We start from the raw sequence: 20,028 nt of genomic DNA, 5'->3' as shown, positions 1-20,028 counted from the left end.
AGTTTGGTTTCGTCCGCAGTCACATGATGACGCAGGAGGAGTCACATGACGTTTCCTCAGCCGCAGCAACAAACCCAAAATCTTTTGCTGTTGTCTTTTCTGCTTTTGGCCAACAGACGTCAACTCATCGCACCTACAGTTACTGTTAAATAGACAGTCAAACGGGTAAGATGGCGTTGACTGAGGTGAAATGTTTACAGATTGCTGGCTGTCTGCTTGCTAATGTGTCATGCTGTTCACATTATGAGGCAGCTCAGCAAGCTAGCTAAACACTTCCTCAATGTTTAGATGCTCGTTGCTGTGATAAGCTAACGTTATGACACACGGGATCAACTGATGATTTACATCTGATAAAACTGTGAGGTCCCTCTCACATCTTTGGTGCTTTTTTCAGGTTATAAAAGCAGTCTGGGTCAACACAGTCTTTGCATATGGAGGTAGAGGGGATGGAAGATGAAGGACCATCGTCCCAGAGTGAACTTCCACATAGTGAAGGTATGTGTGCTTGTGCTTAACCTGCTCTCTAATGTCACTCTCTAGCCTGCAATATATGATAATTTGAATCCAGCTGCAGCCTCAGTTTGTGCCTGTCATAGGGAAGCTCATGCAACTTGTTGGGGTCCAAGGAAGGGACCATGAACACCCAAACAATGTTTAGAGTTAAAGGTTAAGCATGCAGTTTGTTTTATATGTCTATATAGCCTTTTGTACAGAGTAGGTTAAAATAAAAGCTGCAGCAGAGGCTGACATATTCTGACCTTTAGTCCCTACTGTAAGCCAAGCTCCAAAAACAGCGGATCCTGCACTTCCCGTGATGCAAATCTTTGGTTGCCATGTTATTTCCGTATTTAGAGTTATCATAATCACCAGTGTATGACTTGTAAATAGCATTCATGTTTCAGAAAGCTCTGATATATATTCAACTTGGCGCTTAGTAATACAGAAGTGCCTGAAAACCAAACAAACATGGATCCCTCACATTAGCCAAAGCGTGTTTTACAAGGTAATAAAACCCACATTTAATGGATATAGTGTTATATTGTCATTGTCAACTCTGCAATCAACTGGCTTAAGATGTCTAACGACATGAACACTCACAAGTCATAAACATGGGAATCTTTCTCATCTCTACCATCTCTGCTTTATAACACGAAAGAGCTATTTGACCCCCCCTGACTTATAAATGACCCACATGTTTCAAACTTCACAAAGTTGAGATAACCCTGAAACCTTGAGGGCCTCAGAAAGCTCCTCCAGAGCCACAACGAATATTATACAACTGTTTGCACAAGCTGAGTAGTACTCATGAAGGGTCAAAAAAAATCAGCGGAGTGCCCAATTAACGCTTATACTAACAGGAACAGACATTAATAGAACAGAATAGCTGACAATAAACAAGTTACAGGCTCAGTCAAAGCACTCACGGACAGGCAGAGGATGTTTAGTGAGAATAGCCATGAAATTATAGAGAAACATATAAAATAAATGTTTTGATTTTTAAGTGACATTGCAGATTATTTCATGAGGTTGCTCTGAGGTCATATCTGGCACAGGGATCCTGAGGCATCGACCAGTGACTGCAGGTCGTTAGGCCAGAGTTTCAGAGCTACAAAAATTAGGTATAAAAATTAAATGAGCTATAAGATGGCAATTTTCCAGCTCACTGTTGCTGACAGTTCAACACTGTGCAACATTCAACAAATTAGTTTCAGTATGTTCATGAACAAATTGCATGCAGGGCAAAACTTCAGCTATTGCATGCATATTTTACTAGCGAAAAATAAATACAATATTTTGTTTAATATTTAATATTTTTCATATTATATATTATAATATATTTATTAGATGTATATATATTTTTTTGTTTGTTTTTTTAAATACTTCTGGTTTTTATTGACACAGTGCTTGTCTGCTGTGTGTTTCTGCACCTTTCTGTCTTTGCTGCTGTGACTTGTAAATTTCCCCTCTGTGGGATAAATAAAGTCTAAGTCTAGTCTAGTCTTCAGTACAGCTTTCAGCCCTTATTTATGTCAAAGATATGACCCACTATAGATAATTTAAAACAATGCAATTTTGTGCATTTGTGAAGCTAAAATTGCCATCGGACCGACAAAAAAGGCAGGTAATTGGTTAATTTGTTGAAGGGACTTTTGTGACACAATACTAAATGCTTTGTGCTTTTCTTTCTTAAATATCTGACAGATCTCCAGCTGGCACAGCAGGACTCGCTGCGTGTGGAGAGCTCAGCCCCTGTAGAGAACGTGATTGTGGATAAGAAAGCAGTGGACAAACTCACAGAGGGATTACTCTCTCACTACCTACCAGATCTACAGAACTCTAAACGAGCCCTCCAAGAGCTCACGTGAGTATTACTTAGTGTTTCATGACACATGACCTTTCCACCTGAGGGTCACCAGCAAGGAAATACTTTCTAATACTCTTATAGTATTAATAAGCACTGTCTCATCCAGTCTACTTGTGAGTGAAACTGTAAAAGTGGCAGGGGAATGGGTTAGTTTATGTCGGTTTCATTCCAACTAAAGATTGCAATCAGTGATTTCAGTGATAAGTTTTCCCGTTCAACAGGTTGAAGTTGTGCTGATTGAAACTGATGAAGTTCAGTCACCTGGTGAATGAGCTCTGGCTGGATTTGAGTAGTCTTAAAAAGTATAAAAGTTTTCTTTTGCATGTCACGTTTCCTCCCATGCCTCTGTGGAAAGCATCATGAGCTCAAGGAATTATGTAAATAAGGAATCATTAACAACTTGAGTAGAGACAACCAAGGTGCTGAGAGACTCTGACTGAACTTTAAGTAGGATTTGTAACCATGCAAAGTTGCTTGTAAATTGTCTTTTAAATATTGAGGATGGTCCCAACAGGTAGCAGTAAAGACTATACCTCCCTCACAAATTTCTATGAATTGGTGTGTGAACGATAAGTAAATAAAAAAGATCTGTAGAACGTCTTTAAGAACAAGCTGCAGTCAGTTATGTGATTCACACACAAACATATTGACATGCACAGACACCAATTTGCAGTAAGCAAACAGGTCACACGGGTAATCATGCGTCAAGCGGAACTGGATGGATGGGCCGACCAGTTGCTTTTATGCTGGTAGTGCTGAGTCTATGATAACATTTCACTATCAACATGCTGGCGCCCTCCTGTATGTATTAAGTCAACGTGGGAAATTCTGCGGGAACATCTTGTCATTGTCTGAATGATTAGCAGACATTAAACATGAGTAATGTTTTGGTGTGAAAGTGCACTTGATGATATTTATTTCTTAATTTTTGTCTTAACCAGACAAAATCAGCTGATATTGTTAGACACTCTGGACCAAGAAGTCACCAAGTTCAGAGAATGTAATGCCTTACTGGACCTCAATTCACTGGTATGTTTGGACTGAATTATAATCTCATTTAAACTCACGTTGCTCTTGTTTGCACTCTCTACACCAGCCAGCAGGAATGACTTCTAATCTTTGTTGTTGTCTTTTTAGTTTACAGAGGCGAAGGTTTACCACAATAAACTGGTGAACATAAGGAAAGAGATGATTATGCTCCACGAAAAGACAACTAAACTAAAGGTATCTCTCATGTCAGATTTTAACATCAGTGTTTTTCTAGCGTTAGTGCAGTTGACTCCATGCTCAAAGATAAGGAGCAAATGTTGGTGGATGGATGCAAATTAAAGTGACTGTGACTGTTTTCTCTCAGAAACGAGCTCTGAAGCTGCAGCAACAGAAGCAGAAGGAGGCGCTGGAGAAGGAGCAGCAACGTGAGAAGGAGCTGGAGAGAGAAAGGCAGCTTATTGCCAAACCTGCGAAAAGAACGTAGGATCCCCAAGTACGTCTGCTGTACTAAAGGACCATGCCGGAGGTTTTGCATGTTTTAGCCTATTTATTACATATCAACCATACGTTGCATTACTGCTGAACATTTTCCAAAGCGAAAGTATTTTAGATTTTGTTTTTAAAGATCATTTTTTGGGCATTGTAGCCTTTATTTGACCGAATACAGTAAAGAATCAGACAGGCAAAGTGATCCCAACAGGGGACGTTGTAGTCACATCTATCTCAACTCGGGCCCCCGACGAACCAGCATTTTCAGGTCTTTGACTGCGTTTCCCAGGGAGCCATTGTTTCCACTCATTTTGGTATTGTATTAAAATCACCTTGAAACGTGCTGAATATTAACGTCTACTTTTATTGCCTATAACATAAATTATTGTACGCGGTAATGCAGTTGATACCACAGTTTAGACAATAAAGGTAGACGTGTTTTTTTACAATGCTTTATTGCCTGTCTCAAGTAGGTTTCATGCCTCAGCGTGTTTTTAAAATACAAAACATTTTAATTGGAGTTATGCTGCTAGAAATCAGTCCAGGTTACCACCTGTTAGCTTCTGAAATGCCTTTTAAAACATTTAGGGGGCGTCTGCAATCAAATGTGCTGCAAGAAATGGTATGATGTTGTTAAAAGGGGCCTGAAATTTGCTTTAAACGTATTTCTGGTTTGTATTTGTTTCCAGCAGTATTACAGAAAAGACTGTAAATATCTGATATATCATTTTCGGTATTTCTGCTTTTTTCTGCAGAACATGCTCAACTTTGGATATGAGTTGTTATCTGGTAGCATGACTCCTGTTGTTTCTTCACTTGTATGAAGACACTCACCCATCTTTATATCTTCGCTGCAGTAGGAAACAAACATGGAACAAGCTAGAATTTTTAAATATAAAAGTGTGAAACAGAAATGGGAAAAAGTGAATCCATTCAAAAATCTTTGAGACTGTAATACGCTTTGGAAAGTGGTTCACTTAACAGTGTATGTGATTCTTAGTAAATGGGCTAAAACTTGCTAAAATTCTGGTATGATCCTTTATGTCCGACATTGCCAAGATCACCACAAACCAAAGACATGGACTAAATCATCAAATGCTGTTACTTCCCACTATCAACCTCTGATTACAAACTCGAGCACTTCCCCGAGAATGGAACAAATTACTCAAAGACACTTTTGCAGCCGTCAGACAATGACCAGGAGGAGAATCAATGTGTTTGCTGTCTTTTGTTGAAGATGAAATGTTAATATATGTTGTTGCCCTGTTAGTGCTGAATGTTATAAAACAGGTATATTGTTTAAAATTAAATAGGTCTGCACTAAACTTAACTGACTGTGTTTCTGGGGTCCAGATAATATGATAAAGGATGATAATGCATTATATACCAAACTTTACCCCGACTATACGCAGCATCTGTAAATGTGTTTAACAGACCTTTAAAGAGGCTTCTATGCACTACTTACATCTGGAACTCCGCTGTTTGTAGAATTAATAATAAAAGCAACACAAACTGGTTTGTAGTAAAGTGACATTTCTTTTTTCTGTTCTAAGCCATGCATGCACCCATTGTGGTGCTATTCATGGTTGCACACATTTACATTATAATGTAAAATGGGTTCTCAAGTGTGTGTGTGTGTGTACGAGAGTCAAGATGTCCTTGTGTTTTTACATGACATAAACTTCCTCTTTTCAGGCCCACATGCGCGATGATTGACTATATGAAATGTATTAAGCATCTCAGTCCACCAGGTGTCAGCAGAGACCAGAATTCATTTCGCCACATCTTGGTCTATGATGGCCAAATGTGTTCCACGAAAAGCCGAGTTTCTGCTGGTTATTTTTGCTTCAACATTTCTGCACCAGCTGATGTTACTGATGAGCACACCTGCAAGCAGAGAGCAATATCTGATCAGAGAGTTAATCTTTGGTTTTAATGAAAACCTGCAGAGTGTCTGTCTTCCTTGCATTGCACACAATTGAACATTTCAGATGTAAACTAATATTTCACAATCCCTGTTCTCTGCTGGTTTTTCATTGCATCCATCTAATCAGGGACAGATTACCTGATCACCTTAGATGCCAGGTGAATGTAGTTAACTACAATTAACAGGCTGGTAAAATGGAGCACCAGGACTGATCTTTTTTGTTTATTCACTCTTTTCCTTGTTGCTTCCCAATTCAGCCCCCCCCCCCCCCCCCCCCCCCCCCCCCCCTTTTCACACACGTTTTATACACCATTGTCATGAACCAGCCATACAAACAGGAGTTTGTTGACAGAAAAGTAGGTTACATTCCTCTCTATCCTTACACAACCATGTGTCTGTCGCACTCGCCTCCAATTCACATAAAACTCTAATTTTATACTTACTACTACAGCAGGAAACTCAGTCAAAACCAACATGGCTTGGTCCACCCCCGCCCAGTCCCTCTTATAACGGAAACTGCACCACAGTGTGGCCATGGAGGGGTCCAGACCAGGGAGTCCGGAGAGAGGGGCAACCTGATTCGACTGATGAAAGTGTGGCAGCGCAGAAGAAACCACATTTTGAATATAGTTTTCAGTACCTTGACCATGGGCTTTGTTTGACATGTGTTTGTGTGTGTGTGTCTAAATACAGTGGCTCCATATATAAATGCATTTTGCAATACTAACTGTTGTCTTCATTTTTCTGAAACTGGGTCAGTGTAATGTGAAAACCAAAAAAAAGAAAGAAGTTCTGGTCGGGTCTGTTGTATATAAAGGTTTGGCAGGGGCTCATTGGAAGCAAAGAAATCTTGCAGGTGTAATATTATTCAATCAGTTATGAGTCCTTTTCGGTTTATATGGCCATTTATTTTGTATTTTATTTACCAGAAACAAGCATGAAATGAGCAGATTCCCTTTCATTCCTGTATTTTGGTGATTTTTGGTGAGAAATGTTCTGCTTAGGGTCCCAGAAAGGCATTGGCTGGCCCTTGGCTCTCCAGCCACGGGGGGAAAAATACAAAATCAAATAATTTTACGAAGCCAAAGCAAACACAGAATGGGGCCAATAACTAGCGATTCACACATCCATAAAACATTTTAAAATGTTTGTTTAAAATGACTAAAAAGTATTTTTCCTGAACTTTCAGTCACCTCTCAAGGCTCTCAGTTTTATTTATTAATCTTTATTTTAGTTATTCACTTTAAATTCACTTTTATGCCAACAGACAGAGTGCTTTGTTTTCTGAGTTTTCACACATAGTAGTATTTTACCAACTGGATGTCTAACAGGATCCGCTCTTAATTGGTTGGGTACTTTGATTGAATACGGCTCTGTTTTTCCAGGAGGAGGGGGCGTATGAGGCTTCAGAGGTAGACAACTCAGAGAAACTGTGGTTTCCAAGGCTGGGCCCTACTCCTCCAAGAGTTTGGTTTTAACTTGTGTCTGCTTTTAGAAACTTGGCCGTCGGGGAAAACACAAACCCCCCCTTGCCAAAGCCACAAGCGAGTCACAGACATGGAGCAGCAGCAGATGATGATGTTGTATAGCGGACGGCCTTCCTGTCTAAGTAAACAGTGATTCAGACGGGTGAGGAGTGGGAGGCTGTGGTCTGCTCCAGACTGGCAGCACCAGGCCTCTCCCAGACCCACCATAACAGGATATGGTCCTCTGGCCCACACTGAGGAGGGTTGCATCATATTATTATTTCCCTCAGGTTTTACCATTTGGTTGGTGTGGCAGTATTCATGCACGCTGTGTACCATGTGAAGAGCTGGATTAAAGGTTCTGGAAAACATATCTCTCTGTGGTGTTTGTGACCAAAGTGGCAGTCAGTGAGGTTACTTTCCCTTCTGAACCAGGTCTTATATAACTCTACATACGCAAGTCTGGATAAGTGGGCACGGAGAACATTAGTAATTAGGTTTCTGTGACTCAACAGATGGTACAGAATAGATATTTAGGAACAACAGTTTACTATGTAACCATTACGTCTTTCCAAAACAAATCATTTTAAATGTCTAATTTATTTAGTTCTCATAGAACGTATATAAGTAACTGAATACATTAACCCAAGAACAGTTCTGAGATATTCTTACTGTGTGTTTTTGTTTTATGGTACTTCTTCATCTTCCACAACATTTATCTGACAGCTATATTCAGTAGTTGTTTTGCAGAGAAAGATTTCAAACGCAAAAAACATACGATCAACTTGTAAAATATCATGCACTGTTATAGAATTAAACAACCTGACAATACGTAAAGTAGTTAAAATAGCTTCATCTTGGCATGGCAAACAAATAATCAATTAAATCAGTACAGACTAGTTGCTGCAACATTAGCCTGTATCAGTAATAATAATAATACATTAATAGAATATAGCTTCTGTAAACACTTTCTGCAAAATGTGTACACTGACCTTAAATGCTTACGTGACTTCATTTCAGTAAGAACTTTGCACCATAACTTGTAACAGAATATTTTCAGATTGTGGTGTTACTACTGTGGGGATACTTTTACTGAAGCAAAGGATCTAAATACTTCTTCCACCACCTGTTGCAGCAGCAGCAGCAGCAGCAGCAGTGAAATGTGTATAATTTAAGTGTCTTAATGCCATGCACGGGTTACAGAGTGTCTTGTTGTGTCTGGTCTGTGGTGTAATTTCTCCCAAAGCCAGTTCCCCTCCACGTAAACACAGACAGAGTGGGTGAACCACAGTAGGTGAGAAGCTGTTTTCACATCAGCCCCACAGGTGCGGCATTAACCCCGCTCAGCTCACTGCCATGTCGGCTTTAGAGGGTCACATTTTCAAAACAAGTCCTTACAACAATCCCCATCGTCACAAAAGGTTTAATGGCACGAATGTCTGGTTTCATGGGCTCCTCGTAGACTGTAGTAAAAGCAGTAAATATAGAAACAACTCGTAGGCTGAGAGGGAGGCTTTGAAGAGCAGTGTATTTGTGGTGGGTGGAAAGGATGATTTGATTAAATGAATGTGCCCTGTTCTTGTTGTTTTCTTTGGTTGGGTAGCAGAAGAAAACAGGAGGAAATATGTTAAAGGGCGCATTACAAAGCTGTGAGCGAGACAAAGAAATTGTTTTCAGACAAGCGGCCACAGAGTCGCAGTCACCTCTGCTGCCAGGATGGTTAGTGGTCGCACGGCCGTGTCCTGTCTGACCTGTGTGAGGTGGAGATGTGATAATCCAAACCCTAACTGTATGGAGTTAGAGGTCTGAAGGGAGGATTTATGGTGTTGTTTATATGCTCTATTTGAGTCAACCACAGCAGACTGTTGCTTCCTCTGCTTTTTGGATGCACTGTGGAGAGGTGTGTAAGGAGACGGGCGCAGCACAGACACGCGTACACCCATGCAGACAGAAAGGCAAGCAGACACCCACTTGCTCACATACACAACAACATCCAGTAAAAGCCAGTACTGCAGCCCTCATAACTTCTTGTGTGGTGGTTGGTTCAGAAAACTGCAGGGTTTGTTGCACTCCGGAGGCAGTCTGGGTGTCAGAGGACGACGTCCTCTATCAACACCGTGCTATTCATTCATGAAATATTGTATCTGAGGACAATAAGTTCACAGTAACCCACTTTAAGAATACTGCTTTAACATTTGTGGCTGTCCATGACAGGCCCATTTAATTTCTGTGTATTGTAAGAAACGCCACAGAAAGGTAAAGTATTACAGAAGTAGAGGTCAGTAAAACCTCTGCAGCCAGGCCTTAGTGCTGAAGCAGTCCAGTCAAGGGGGGGGGCCGTGCCAGCAGCAGTCAAGGTTACATAACTGCTTATCTCTCGCATAAAAGCCTGGACTGACCAGCTTGCACACGTTAATGAAGTAACAACTGTTTTAAAATGAGTTAGCTACCCTTTGAGGAAATTAACACCATCTCTAAATGATTGTTGCATCGAAGTTGAGCATGTTATGAGTTACTGTTAAAATGTTGAGCCATATGAGGACGTTAGCACACAGACGACCTAGAACGCCGAAAAACTGACATCTGTGTTCGTGGCTTTGCAAAAATGAGCACAAAGAAAAGCTTTCTGGCTTGAAAAGTTTGGTCCAAGCTAAAAAATTGCATTGTAAACAGATGGGATAAAGTATTTTGGTGTTTGTCCTGCTGGATACTTAAGTAGGCTGCAGGAAATTCCCAAGATGCATAGGATTGTAATATGATCTCCCACTCACTATCTCTCTCTTCCTCTCTCCCCCTTGATACATTTGAATGTACTGGTGGTCTGAACTATTCAAACTCCATCCACACAACAATCCCTGAGCTGAAGTTACATCTAACATAGACTTGAATTGGTGGCAGGCAAAGAATATTCTGGAGTTTAAATGACATAAACCATGTATTGTTTAGCTTGTGGTTGTGTTTTATAGCCGATGAAGTCTCTGGTTGAACAACCACAACAATCACAAGAAGAGCTGGAAGTTCAGGCAGATGTGAACTTTGATGTGTGTGAGGACACATGCAGCAGGTATGTTGTAATGTACCAGAGGAAACGGGTGGAGTAAATACTGAGTCATTTGAGGCCATAGAAAATGCATAAATATGACTATAAAACCTCAATTATAAACTGTAACTAAAGAACTCTAAATGCACTGAAAAAAGCTGCTTTATAAGACAGATGTTCACTTGCCACCTGTGTGCGTCTGTGCTGTTGCTGCAGAGACACAGATGTGTCAACAATCATGCCGTCTGTCTGGAACCAGAGAAACCCATAAGAGCGTCTTTGTGCTCTGTGAATAATCCAACACGTGCTCTCTTTGTCAGACCTCCATGTGTCCTGCATGCAGCGTAATATCAACATTTGAGGATTGTTTTATTCCGGAGTGACACACTGACTGTTAAATGGAAAAAGATTTAAGGCAATAGATCTAAAAATACCATGTTGTTTGTTCTCAGAGGCATGTTAGTTGAATGGCTAGTAAAAGCAGCACAGTTTCATTTTTTTCTTTACTAAAATGAATACACAACATATTGAAACTGATCTTTTAAGCTGTAACTGTACTAGATTGTACACACAGGAGCAAGAACCCCTCATGCAGAACTACAAAAGGGGAAAAAACAACTTCTCATATGTAGGCCAAGGTTGTTTTTTTTTCAACTTGCATACAGCTCTGACCTACTTCCATACATGTCCATAGTAACATTACATAATGTGTGCATTTACAGCAGAGTGAAGAAAGGACAATGTGAAACCGATTTCACTCTCTCAGAGGGGCCTGACACACCCTTGACTCAGAGAGTTGAATTTAGATTGTATCGACTGTATTTTTCCATTACAAGAAACATGCACAAGGCATGGGCCTAAGGTATTATTATGGCATTGCATTGCATAATTGCACTAGCTGGTAAAGATTCATGTTATTTCAGTTATAGTAACTTTCTCTACTTATGCAGGCGAAGATGAAAATGTGTCTTTATCTTACACAAACATGACACTGCCCCCCCCCCCCATAAAGTATTACATTAAGCACATATTGTCTGAGTATATACACATAATACCATAGGAGTATACAGATAAATACATATTAGTATATGTGTGCCTGCAGTGAGAACAGATTGACCTTATTTATTGCAACTGGGGTAAAGCATCTCTTTTAAAATACATGTCTTTTCATATGGGATTAAACCGCTGCTCTAAAGTCATGAATTAAATTAAAAAAAAAGATTGGTGTGGGAGTAACATGGACATGGACTGACATTTTTTTCCACTTGCTGCAAGTGATGCCACTTTACTGCCCAGAAATTCTGGACATCTTTACCTTGTTTACAACAACCAAGTACCCAAACCAACCACATGATGTTTGTGGAATACTAAAAATCACATACATTATATGCTGCATGTGTTTATTGGACCAACACCTTGGTCCAATATCATGACTGTATTCTTCTGCATAAAGGACATCATGCAACTCGTGCATTTACTTCGACTTATTGACCCGATCTGCGTTATTACACAAACCAAGCAAGTGGACATTTGAAATTTATTCTGACGGCAACACTTCCAGGGAAATAGCCAATGTGTCTGAACGTAGATATGGGTTGTGATCTAAACCAAGGTTGAACCTTGTGACTCCTCTTATCACCAACCCCAACTGTCGCCTGGGAGCAAGATAGTGAAAGTCGTCTGCTCACTGTGCCTAACTTAGCAGCGGCCCAGGGCTCTAAGTGTTGAAATGGGGACTATTTTGAAAACTAGCTTACAAATGTGGACTTGCACATGCCATTACTTCACCTTGTACTTCTTTCAGTGTAACAGCTGGTGAACGGGCACCATCTCCTTAAAATAATCACAGGAGCACAGAACTAGCAGGAGGATCATTTATTGACATATGCAGTTAAGTGCAACCATCCTCTGAACATATCCATCAACTCTCTTCGGAGTGTAGGCTGTAACAAAGCAATAAATATGGTAGATATAAAAACACGCCAGCATTTGATGCCATCAGTTAAACATTTACATTAAAATCATAGCAGTCAGCTGAATGAGCTGCCAGGTAGAAACTTAAGGCAAGGTGGTCTTCTGCTTGCAGGCTGATTATATGCTCCTTTTAGCCGATCGTGTGACCTGCAATAAAGAAAAAAAGAGTTATCAGAAACTCACATTTGGATATGGAGATTTTGTAAGAGGACAGTCAAGATGATTTGAGTACCTTTGTTTGTTAAAGAGACTTCTGGATGTTATTCAGGATGTCGCCATAGACGAAGTTGAACAGCTGTTCCTTTGACTTGGTTCCATCTAGCTGCACTGTAAGAGCACACACATTCAATCAATAGGAGAAACTCTCATCTTTAAATGTGAAAACGCAGTTGCATGCAGTGACAATACAAAAAATGCACACAGACTTACAGACGTCAACATCTGATGACTCCATGGCATTCTTGTGTTTCAAATACATGGGCCAGACGTGGCCATCAAACAGGCCGGGGGGGTCTGGCACCGTGTAGTTCCTAGAGCTGCAGAGAGACAAAACTCCAGTTACATAAAGGTCATTAGACAGGACACTAGACTACAAACACCAGTTAGGAACAGTGTCTGAACATTGAAGCACTTACCACCTCCTCTTTTTGCATTCTTCATATGGGATGGAAATAAAGTAAAGTTGGTTTAGCACGTCGATCAAAGGTCTGCAAGGGTAGACACAAATTAATACCATGGTCCCATTTCTTTTACAGGGAGAAACAACACTAACAGACATGTAATGAGCACAAGTTCTTACCCATAGGTGTAAAGCAGGAAGCCCTCCACAATGAGGATGTGAGTCTCCTCATCCTCCTTATGGTCGGGCTTTGGGACGATCTCAGTATCCAGGGTATTATTAACGCCATGCGACTTCTCAAACTTCACCGGGTTCTCCAGCCAAGCATAGATCGTACTCATCATGGCGTCCATGTCCAAAGCAGTAATGACTGAAGAGAAAAGCGGGGAGGAAGCGTATGGAAAATTGCAAAGAGCAAGTAAGAAACATGGTCAGTGTTCAAGTTTGTCTATAAAGCATGATGTTTAGTTTACAAATGAACAGTAGGAGCAAGCACACGAACGAACGCACACATACACAAACCCTTTCATAAAAACCCAGGCTTACCATCGTACTGCTTAAAGCCATCTTCACCAACTTCGATCTGATCTTGGGGCTGAAACATACATTGATAAGATGTACCACGGTACATTCCACTAGTGCTATACTCTGCTATATGGAAGGCTCTGATAGCGTTATTACACACTAGATCAAACTGTATCTAGTAACACAGGCAGTGAAGTGTTAACACCCCACCAACTTGTGTTACTCAGAGCAATCCTCTTGGTTAACTATATCCAAAATTCAAAGAGAGGTGTGTGTAATGTGGCTCACCTTGAAGAAGTCATCCTGATGTACCACACAACAGTTGGGCAGGTTCTTGATCAGCCTGTTGGTGAGGGTAGTTTTCCCTCCATTGGTTACGCTGCATGGAACAAAGTAATAAATGCAATGAATGGTGGATGATGCAACCCACATGAAAAGTTTTAAGATTAATGATTACAACATCACATAAAATATTGTACCTGGAACATCCATTTGATCGTGCAGCTATACATGTATCATTTTCCAGGTCAGGTATTGTTAAATATATGTAATTACCATGACTTCCGGTTAGTTATCACTGATTTAAAAACGACATGACCAGTTTTAAACCATAAACAACCATCGTCAGAACAGTTTTTTGCACAATAACAACATTTACCCATTTAATGAATTTAAAAAAATAATATCTATATCATATCAAGAAAAAGCGTGGGTCACCTGGGCATATGGCGGGCTTACTTATCTTTATTACATGCTTTTAACAGTTAGCTTTAGCTCTGTTTGTTGATTACCAGGGGAGATTAAGGGTTTACATAAACTGTAGAATAAACACTGACATATTTGGTTACTCGACAGTTATAACAGCAGTACAAAAAAAAAGGAAGCAACAATTTTGCGGATGTCGTGACCGCCCTCCCCACGTGTGCCGGGCTTCTAGGGCCTAGCAGCTCGGTTAGCCAGCTAGCTTAGCTTAGCTTAGCTCCCGGCCATTCATCCGAAAGAACTCACCCGCCGATGCCGATGATGTACTTCATGTTTTCGGATGTTGGTGAAAAGTCGCTTAGAGTTCAAAAACGTCAATAAACCGGTTCAGGATCGCAGTGATCAGACGGGAAGAAAGCTTAAAAAGAGAAGGTTGCAGCAGGAAACGTCAACTACTTGATTCCTCCATGGCACTTGAGTTAAGTGAGTAAGAGCGGAGACGTGGTGTCACTCGGACGCGGTCTTCCACCGAGAAAGAACCGTTACTCGACTGTAGCTTCTACACGTACTGGAGAGAGCGGCGTGATTGGCTATTTAAACACCTCGCGCTGCACTGAAAACCCACCACAACCAATCAGGAGCGAGTACAACCACAAGTCCACGCCCCTTCCTTCCTCCGCACACCCCGCCCTCTAACCTTAACCCATGATGTCATTTTTAATGTAAGAAATTAAAAAACGTGTACTCACTTTTTATAGTTTAACTTAAATATTTTTCGAAAATATTGTACTTTTTTACTACTCTTTAACTTTACCTGTCATTTACAGTTACTTTGAAAAACGTGATTAGCTTATAAAATGTGATGTATATAAAATTAGCAGTATTATCAGTGAAATGCCATTTACACATTAATGCCTTTGTATTACCGATCCAATAATATAATGTAATATATAATAACCCTCAATGTGTCCATTTTCAGCATAATGTGTACCTTTAAACATTTCTCTGAATGCTTTACACCATTTCCTGCTGCATTTCAGAAGGAAATATTCTTAAATGGCTTCAGTTGTTTCAGTTTGCACACAAGATTTAAAGTGCAAAACATAATATACGTATATAATAGATTATGCATTGCTATAGTTTGAATCAGTCGGCATTTTATAGATTCAGAAGTTAGACTACATCTCCACTTGGATCATACTACATTAAATCACTGCTTACATTAACACATACATTATTTAAGGTTGTGAAAGCTACTCACAATTTTCATACTTAAATATATTCTGTAGCTTTACCTTTACTTTGGATCTTTTATTTAGTGTTTCAAGTATTTTTACCCACCCAGTTTTACCCATTAATGAATATTTAATATATTCATTGATGCCATAGACAAGATTAGAAAAGACTAGACCTTTTTCCTCACGAGATAGAATATTGTGTGAAGACGTAAAATAAAATGACCGTAAAGAAGGAAAACACAGTGAACAATAATGAAAAAATGATATGAGGCACATGACAGAGTGTAAATATTCACAGTTCATTGTTGGTAGCATTTAACTTACGTAATATGGAGGAAGACAGGGCCTCTTTTTTACCACTGGGACCTTAACAGATACACGTTAACTATAAGGCATTGTGCAGATGACCTGTCAGATTTTTTTGTCCTTTTAATTTTCTGTGGTAGCCTAGTTGCATTCAGCAGTGTGCACATAATATACAAGATAAGGCTGCCAGTGCTGCCATAGAAAACAATTCGCATTAGTGTCTGAATCAGAGACACAAAAGAAACAAACAACAACATGTCCTAACACACTCACATTGCTGTGGTGTTGATTTCACCAGCCTGCAGCTGACCTCTCTCTGTTTTGTTTAGAAACTTCCCAACCAACTCCATGACACAGTTTCCTGAGGTTGTACCAAAATATTACTTATGTTGGGGTTTACACCCTCGAGAACCTCAACTATGAAGAGGAAGTCGCCAAGTGTGGAATTCAGTTCAGCTTGTAAAATTTCTATTCATAGTTAGACTCTGTCAATTTGGATTTTCTTGAATTTCTTGCAGTATACAACAACATATTGCACAAACTCATGGATTGAATCTGGTATAATGTTTCAAGGGGGTCAAGCTGAGATAAATAAACCTCTCCATTTCTACTGATACTGTGATCATAGGTTGATATCAGCTATTTACAATCTAGATGGACATTTTCCACCAAACTCTTGCCTTCTCATTTGACTACCATGTGATATAATGACGATACTGTCACCTTGAAAATGTGACTGAGAGAGATTCTTGGTACTGAAAGCATAACAGGGATGCTTAATCATGTTTTTCATGCAATTTGTTGAAGAAGACCTTTTCTGGGAATCCCCATTTTTCTTCACTCCCTTGATGTGTGTAATGTCTGCTTGGAAAGTTACATAAAACTATACCCTCTGATTTGATTGAGATTTGGGGTGTCAAATTTTATTACCCATGTCCTAAAACGATATTTTACTTGGCAGCATGCATCACATTAAATGTGTCCTTTTGAGGTGGAACAAAACAGTTTTAGAGCAGATTTAACCGTGTCTGATCTCGCCAATGGCTAAATAATAGCTCTAGAGTACAGAAGGAAAGTTTTTAATGTTGTGGTATTCAGTAGCTGTATAATTGGTGAGAGATACAATCCACTCCTGTATCAAATAAAAATGGCAATAATATTTTTATGTATCACATGCGCTAACCAGCGGTGGAAGAAGTACTCAAATCCTTATTTAGGTAAAAGTAGCAATACCACAATGCAAAAATACACCTTTACAAGCAAAAGCCATGCATTCAAAATGTACAAAAGTATGGAAGTATCATCATCAAAATGTACCTAAAGTATCAAAAGGAAAGGGACTCATTATGCAGTAAAATGACTTTTGTCAGTGTCCTTATAGTGTATTTTATAATTATAAAATAATGCATTATTACTGATGTATTATTATGGAAGCAGTATTTCACTGTTGTAGCTGGACTCTGAAATATATATGTCCAAAATGACATAAAATGGCAAGTACATGTATAAAGTAGCATAAAATGGCAATACATACATGAATAATCAAGCTCCATGTGTAAAAATCAACACAATGCTTTCTTGAAATAATAATAAGACAACGAATAACACTTTTCATGCAAGATGGAGCTGAAAGTGCTTTATATGATCTGAAGCTAATCAAAAGTTTATTTTGTGTATGTGGCTGTGATTTGATCAAATGTTATCACAGGCTTTTATGTTGTTCCAGTTTTGCCAAAAAGTTTTTAGGGCATTGATACAGTTCTGCAGTAACTTGCCGTGAGTTTTAATAAATGTGCTTATTAGTGTCTCCACTCACACAAATATTGTGTCACACACTTTCTGTCATGGGTGTGGGGGTCAGAGCATTCTTTTGAGCATCTGCTTCCTTTTGACGAATTTCAGTCGTTGTCCTTATTTCTGTGTGTACTTGCATAATAACTCAATGTTGCGTTGCGTTCACTTCCTTGGGCATTTTGTGTAATTTACATATCTAAATAGCCCATATGAACTGCACAGTACTGAAATTCAGTGACGATTCAGCCATGACTGGCGTTGTCAGGGAAGATTTTGTCATTATCTTTCCTGACCTGAACCTAATAAGACCTGAGAGAGAGGCTGAATCAGCTGCACAGCAAATATTGCACTGTCCCACATATGAATGTCTCATAAACCTGAGAGATATTGCGGGGTCTGTGAACATACTTCAGTGACTGTACTGTACACTGTGTTCTCCTCTGCTCCCCAACCCCCCCCACCCCCCCACCCCCCCGCACACACTGTTTGGCTGTCACATTTCACCTCAGATTGTCAGCAGTCATATTTGTGTCATCCTTCATTCTTCACATTTAATCTGATTGTATTTCCACGAATGCCAGATTTTCTGCATGACTGCAGTTTGTTCACAGTGAATTCAGGAAATCTACTATCCAATCTGGTCGTGTGATACAGTTGGTGGATCATGTTAAATCAAAGCACTGATAGTATTGCATGAGTGATGATTAGGATATACTGTACAACCTTAAGTTTCTCTAAAGGTTGTGTATTTGTAAAATAACTGAGAGAGTTAATACAGTTTAGTAGTTATTGCACATGTTGTTCTGCTCTGACTGTTGACTGAAAGCATCCAAACATCTGTCTGCCATCTACTGGTCATGATTAAACCTCCGTTTGAAAAGTTCTGTACTTTCTGTATGTTCTCTCCACATCTCCAGGTCTAAAAAAGACAGGTAGACACACACACATGCACTCACACTGTTTAGATGTTTGCTTCGTTCCGTCTTGAGTTTTAAATCTCATATCAAGATATCAAAACATTTTAAGTAAATTCCCATTTATTGTTATCAGAAGTTGCAATGTATTTTTTTTAAAGAATATATTTCTTACAGGATATTGTTGGATACACATTCATTCATAGAAGCAAACGTACTTTTCCATTTTTCTTTCAACAGCAACATTACAGTGGCATAAATGAACATTACAATCATAATTGTTTTATGGGCCTCAGTGGGCGAGGTATTTAAAAAGCAGGACTCATGTTGAGAGAGCAAAACAAGAAAAAATATAATCTAAAAAATATAAACATACAGTATATACAGCTACCATTACTTAATTCCCCTGTGCTTCATCCATGTTTCCTTTTATTACACAGCACTGGTGATTTTTCAGCAGTGAAGGAAAAGAAAAAGTTACAGAAAAGAAGTAACTTTAAGTTGGGTCAAGCTCTGAAGATGGAAAGTATGAGTTTAAAATGCTGTTATGGTTCACTGATGGCAAAAGTACAGGAATTCGATATTTAAACTCTCTGAGGCTTTTTCCCTCTTTGAGTCACCCCACTACGGAAAGATACAAATAGATCGTTTTTTTTGTCACACGCATTAACAAAGGACAGCATGTGAATGGACTGACAGTAACAAAAGTACTAAGAAACAACTCAAACATCACAGGAAGTGATTGGATTAGACTGAAGCCCAGTAGGTTGTAATAATGTGCTCTCTGTTTTTATATATAGGATGTAAAACATATACAAAACAGAAAAAAATATTGAGGCTACTACATACTAATGTCTAATTTCCCCCCGGGGATCAATAAAGTATTTCTTATTCTGATTCTGATACCTTTTTTTTAAATATTAAAACATTAATTATCAGGTTAATAAGAGGGGTGATTGGATATGTTCATGCAATTCAAACAATATATGTTTAAAATATAAGTAAAACACTATTGTGATAAATATGATCAGGTAAGACAACATATACAAGAAGAAGAATTTAGTGAAGGCTGAATGTTTGTCTTGAACTTGTCAAGTGGCACATTTTTATTTTATTGTATTAGACAGGAGATCATTCATCAGTATACAGGCTACAGTTGAAGTATTCGCAGTATTACTGGCTTTACAGCAACAAAGACATAACTGGATCTAGCAGTGTGTCTGCAGAAACAGGGTTGGTTTTCCTTCCTGTCCAGTAGGGGGCAGTAATGAACCTGAGCCTAAACTGGCAAAGACGAAGAAGATGAAGAAGAAGAAGAAGAATATTCTTTAATCCAGTATACTGCTAACAGCTGCTTTTCCTACAACCACAGAGTGAATTCAGTATTTCCTTTAATGGAGTACTACTCTGCGTGAAAACATCCATCATGTTGTAGAGTAGTTATAAACAAAAGAGTTAAAAATAAAAATACTGTGTATTAAAGCAAATAGTTGCTCAAAGTTAATTGACACATTATGTTGATACCTATACGTTTGACACAGACAGATGTACTGTTACACAGTGAAGACTGAAGACTCAGCCTACCTCAGACAGCCTGTCAAGCCTGAAATATATTATGATTTGTTTTCAAATAAAGCTCCTGCATTGACTGGCCTTCAGCCATGTTTTGTATATTCACT

The 20,028-nt window shown here is 39.2% G+C and overlaps 2 protein-coding genes across 5 annotated transcripts; one reads left to right on the top strand and one right to left on the bottom strand.

The window, feature by feature from the left end:
- The first annotated feature begins 46 nt into the window (after window positions 1-46).
- bloc1s6 (biogenesis of lysosomal organelles complex-1, subunit 6, pallidin) lies at window positions 47-6,342 on the top strand. 2 transcript variants are annotated; one of them, XM_070902806.1, is made up of 7 exons: window positions 47-165; window positions 395-495; window positions 2,203-2,362; window positions 3,307-3,394; window positions 3,503-3,589; window positions 3,720-3,848; window positions 6,223-6,342. In XM_070902806.1, the coding sequence occupies exons 2-6, from the start codon at window positions 432-434 to the stop codon at window positions 3,837-3,839; spliced, it is 519 nt and encodes a 172-aa protein (XP_070758907.1). In that variant the 5' UTR covers window positions 47-165; window positions 395-431; the 3' UTR covers window positions 3,840-3,848; window positions 6,223-6,342. The 2 variants fall into 2 exon arrangements, with proteins under 2 accessions (XP_070758907.1, XP_070758899.1); XM_070902798.1 differs by lacking the exon at window positions 6,223-6,342 and having other exon boundaries at window positions 3,720-5,354.
- Window positions 6,343-12,137: 5,795 nt separating this feature from the next.
- Window positions 12,138-14,650, bottom strand: mibp2 (muscle-specific beta 1 integrin binding protein 2). 3 transcript variants are annotated; one of them, XM_070911397.1, is made up of 8 exons: window positions 14,404-14,647; window positions 13,684-13,774; window positions 13,417-13,465; window positions 13,051-13,240; window positions 12,887-12,958; window positions 12,681-12,787; window positions 12,484-12,578; window positions 12,138-12,398 (listed from the first exon to the last, which is right to left on the bottom strand). In XM_070911397.1, exons 1-7 carry the CDS (start codon window positions 14,427-14,429, stop codon window positions 12,493-12,495), a joined length of 621 nt encoding a protein of 206 aa, XP_070767498.1. In that variant the 5' UTR covers window positions 14,430-14,647; the 3' UTR covers window positions 12,138-12,398; window positions 12,484-12,492. The 3 variants fall into 3 exon arrangements, with proteins under 3 accessions (XP_070767498.1, XP_070767649.1, XP_070767572.1); XM_070911471.1 differs by lacking the exons at window positions 12,138-12,398; window positions 12,484-12,578 and adding an exon at window positions 12,601-12,613 and having other exon boundaries at window positions 12,701-12,787; window positions 14,404-14,650; XM_070911548.1 differs by lacking the exons at window positions 13,417-13,465; window positions 14,404-14,647.
- Between the last annotated feature and the right edge of the window lie 5,378 nt (window positions 14,651-20,028).

The sequence above is a fragment of the Enoplosus armatus genome, chromosome 1 (assembly GCF_043641665.1).
Source record: "Enoplosus armatus isolate fEnoArm2 chromosome 1, fEnoArm2.hap1, whole genome shotgun sequence".
Lineage (NCBI taxonomy): Eukaryota > Metazoa > Chordata > Actinopteri > Centrarchiformes > Enoplosidae > Enoplosus > Enoplosus armatus.
This window is presented reverse-complemented; position numbering and strand designations above follow the sequence as displayed.

Excerpts from the sequence above, each read along its gene's own strand:
- bloc1s6 (XM_070902806.1), top strand. The coding sequence starts at position 432 with ATGGAGGTAGAGGGGATGGAAGATGAAGGACCATCGTCCCAGAGTGAA. Across the intron at positions 2,363-3,306 it reads CGAGCCCTCCAAGAGCTCAC|ACAAAATCAGCTGATATTGT; the intron begins GTGAGTATTACT and ends TGTCTTAACCAG. Across the intron at positions 3,395-3,502 it reads TACTGGACCTCAATTCACTG|TTTACAGAGGCGAAGGTTTA; the intron begins GTATGTTTGGAC and ends TTGTCTTTTTAG.
- mibp2 (XM_070911397.1), bottom strand. The coding sequence starts at position 14,429 with ATGAAGTACATCATCGGCATCGGCGG. Across the intron at positions 13,775-14,403 it reads TACATCATCGGCATCGGCGG|CGTAACCAATGGAGGGAAAA; the intron begins GTGAGTTCTTTC and ends TGTTCCATGCAG. Across the intron at positions 13,241-13,416 it reads TGGCTTTAAGCAGTACGATG|TCATTACTGCTTTGGACATG; the intron begins GTAAGCCTGGGT and ends TTTTCTCTTCAG.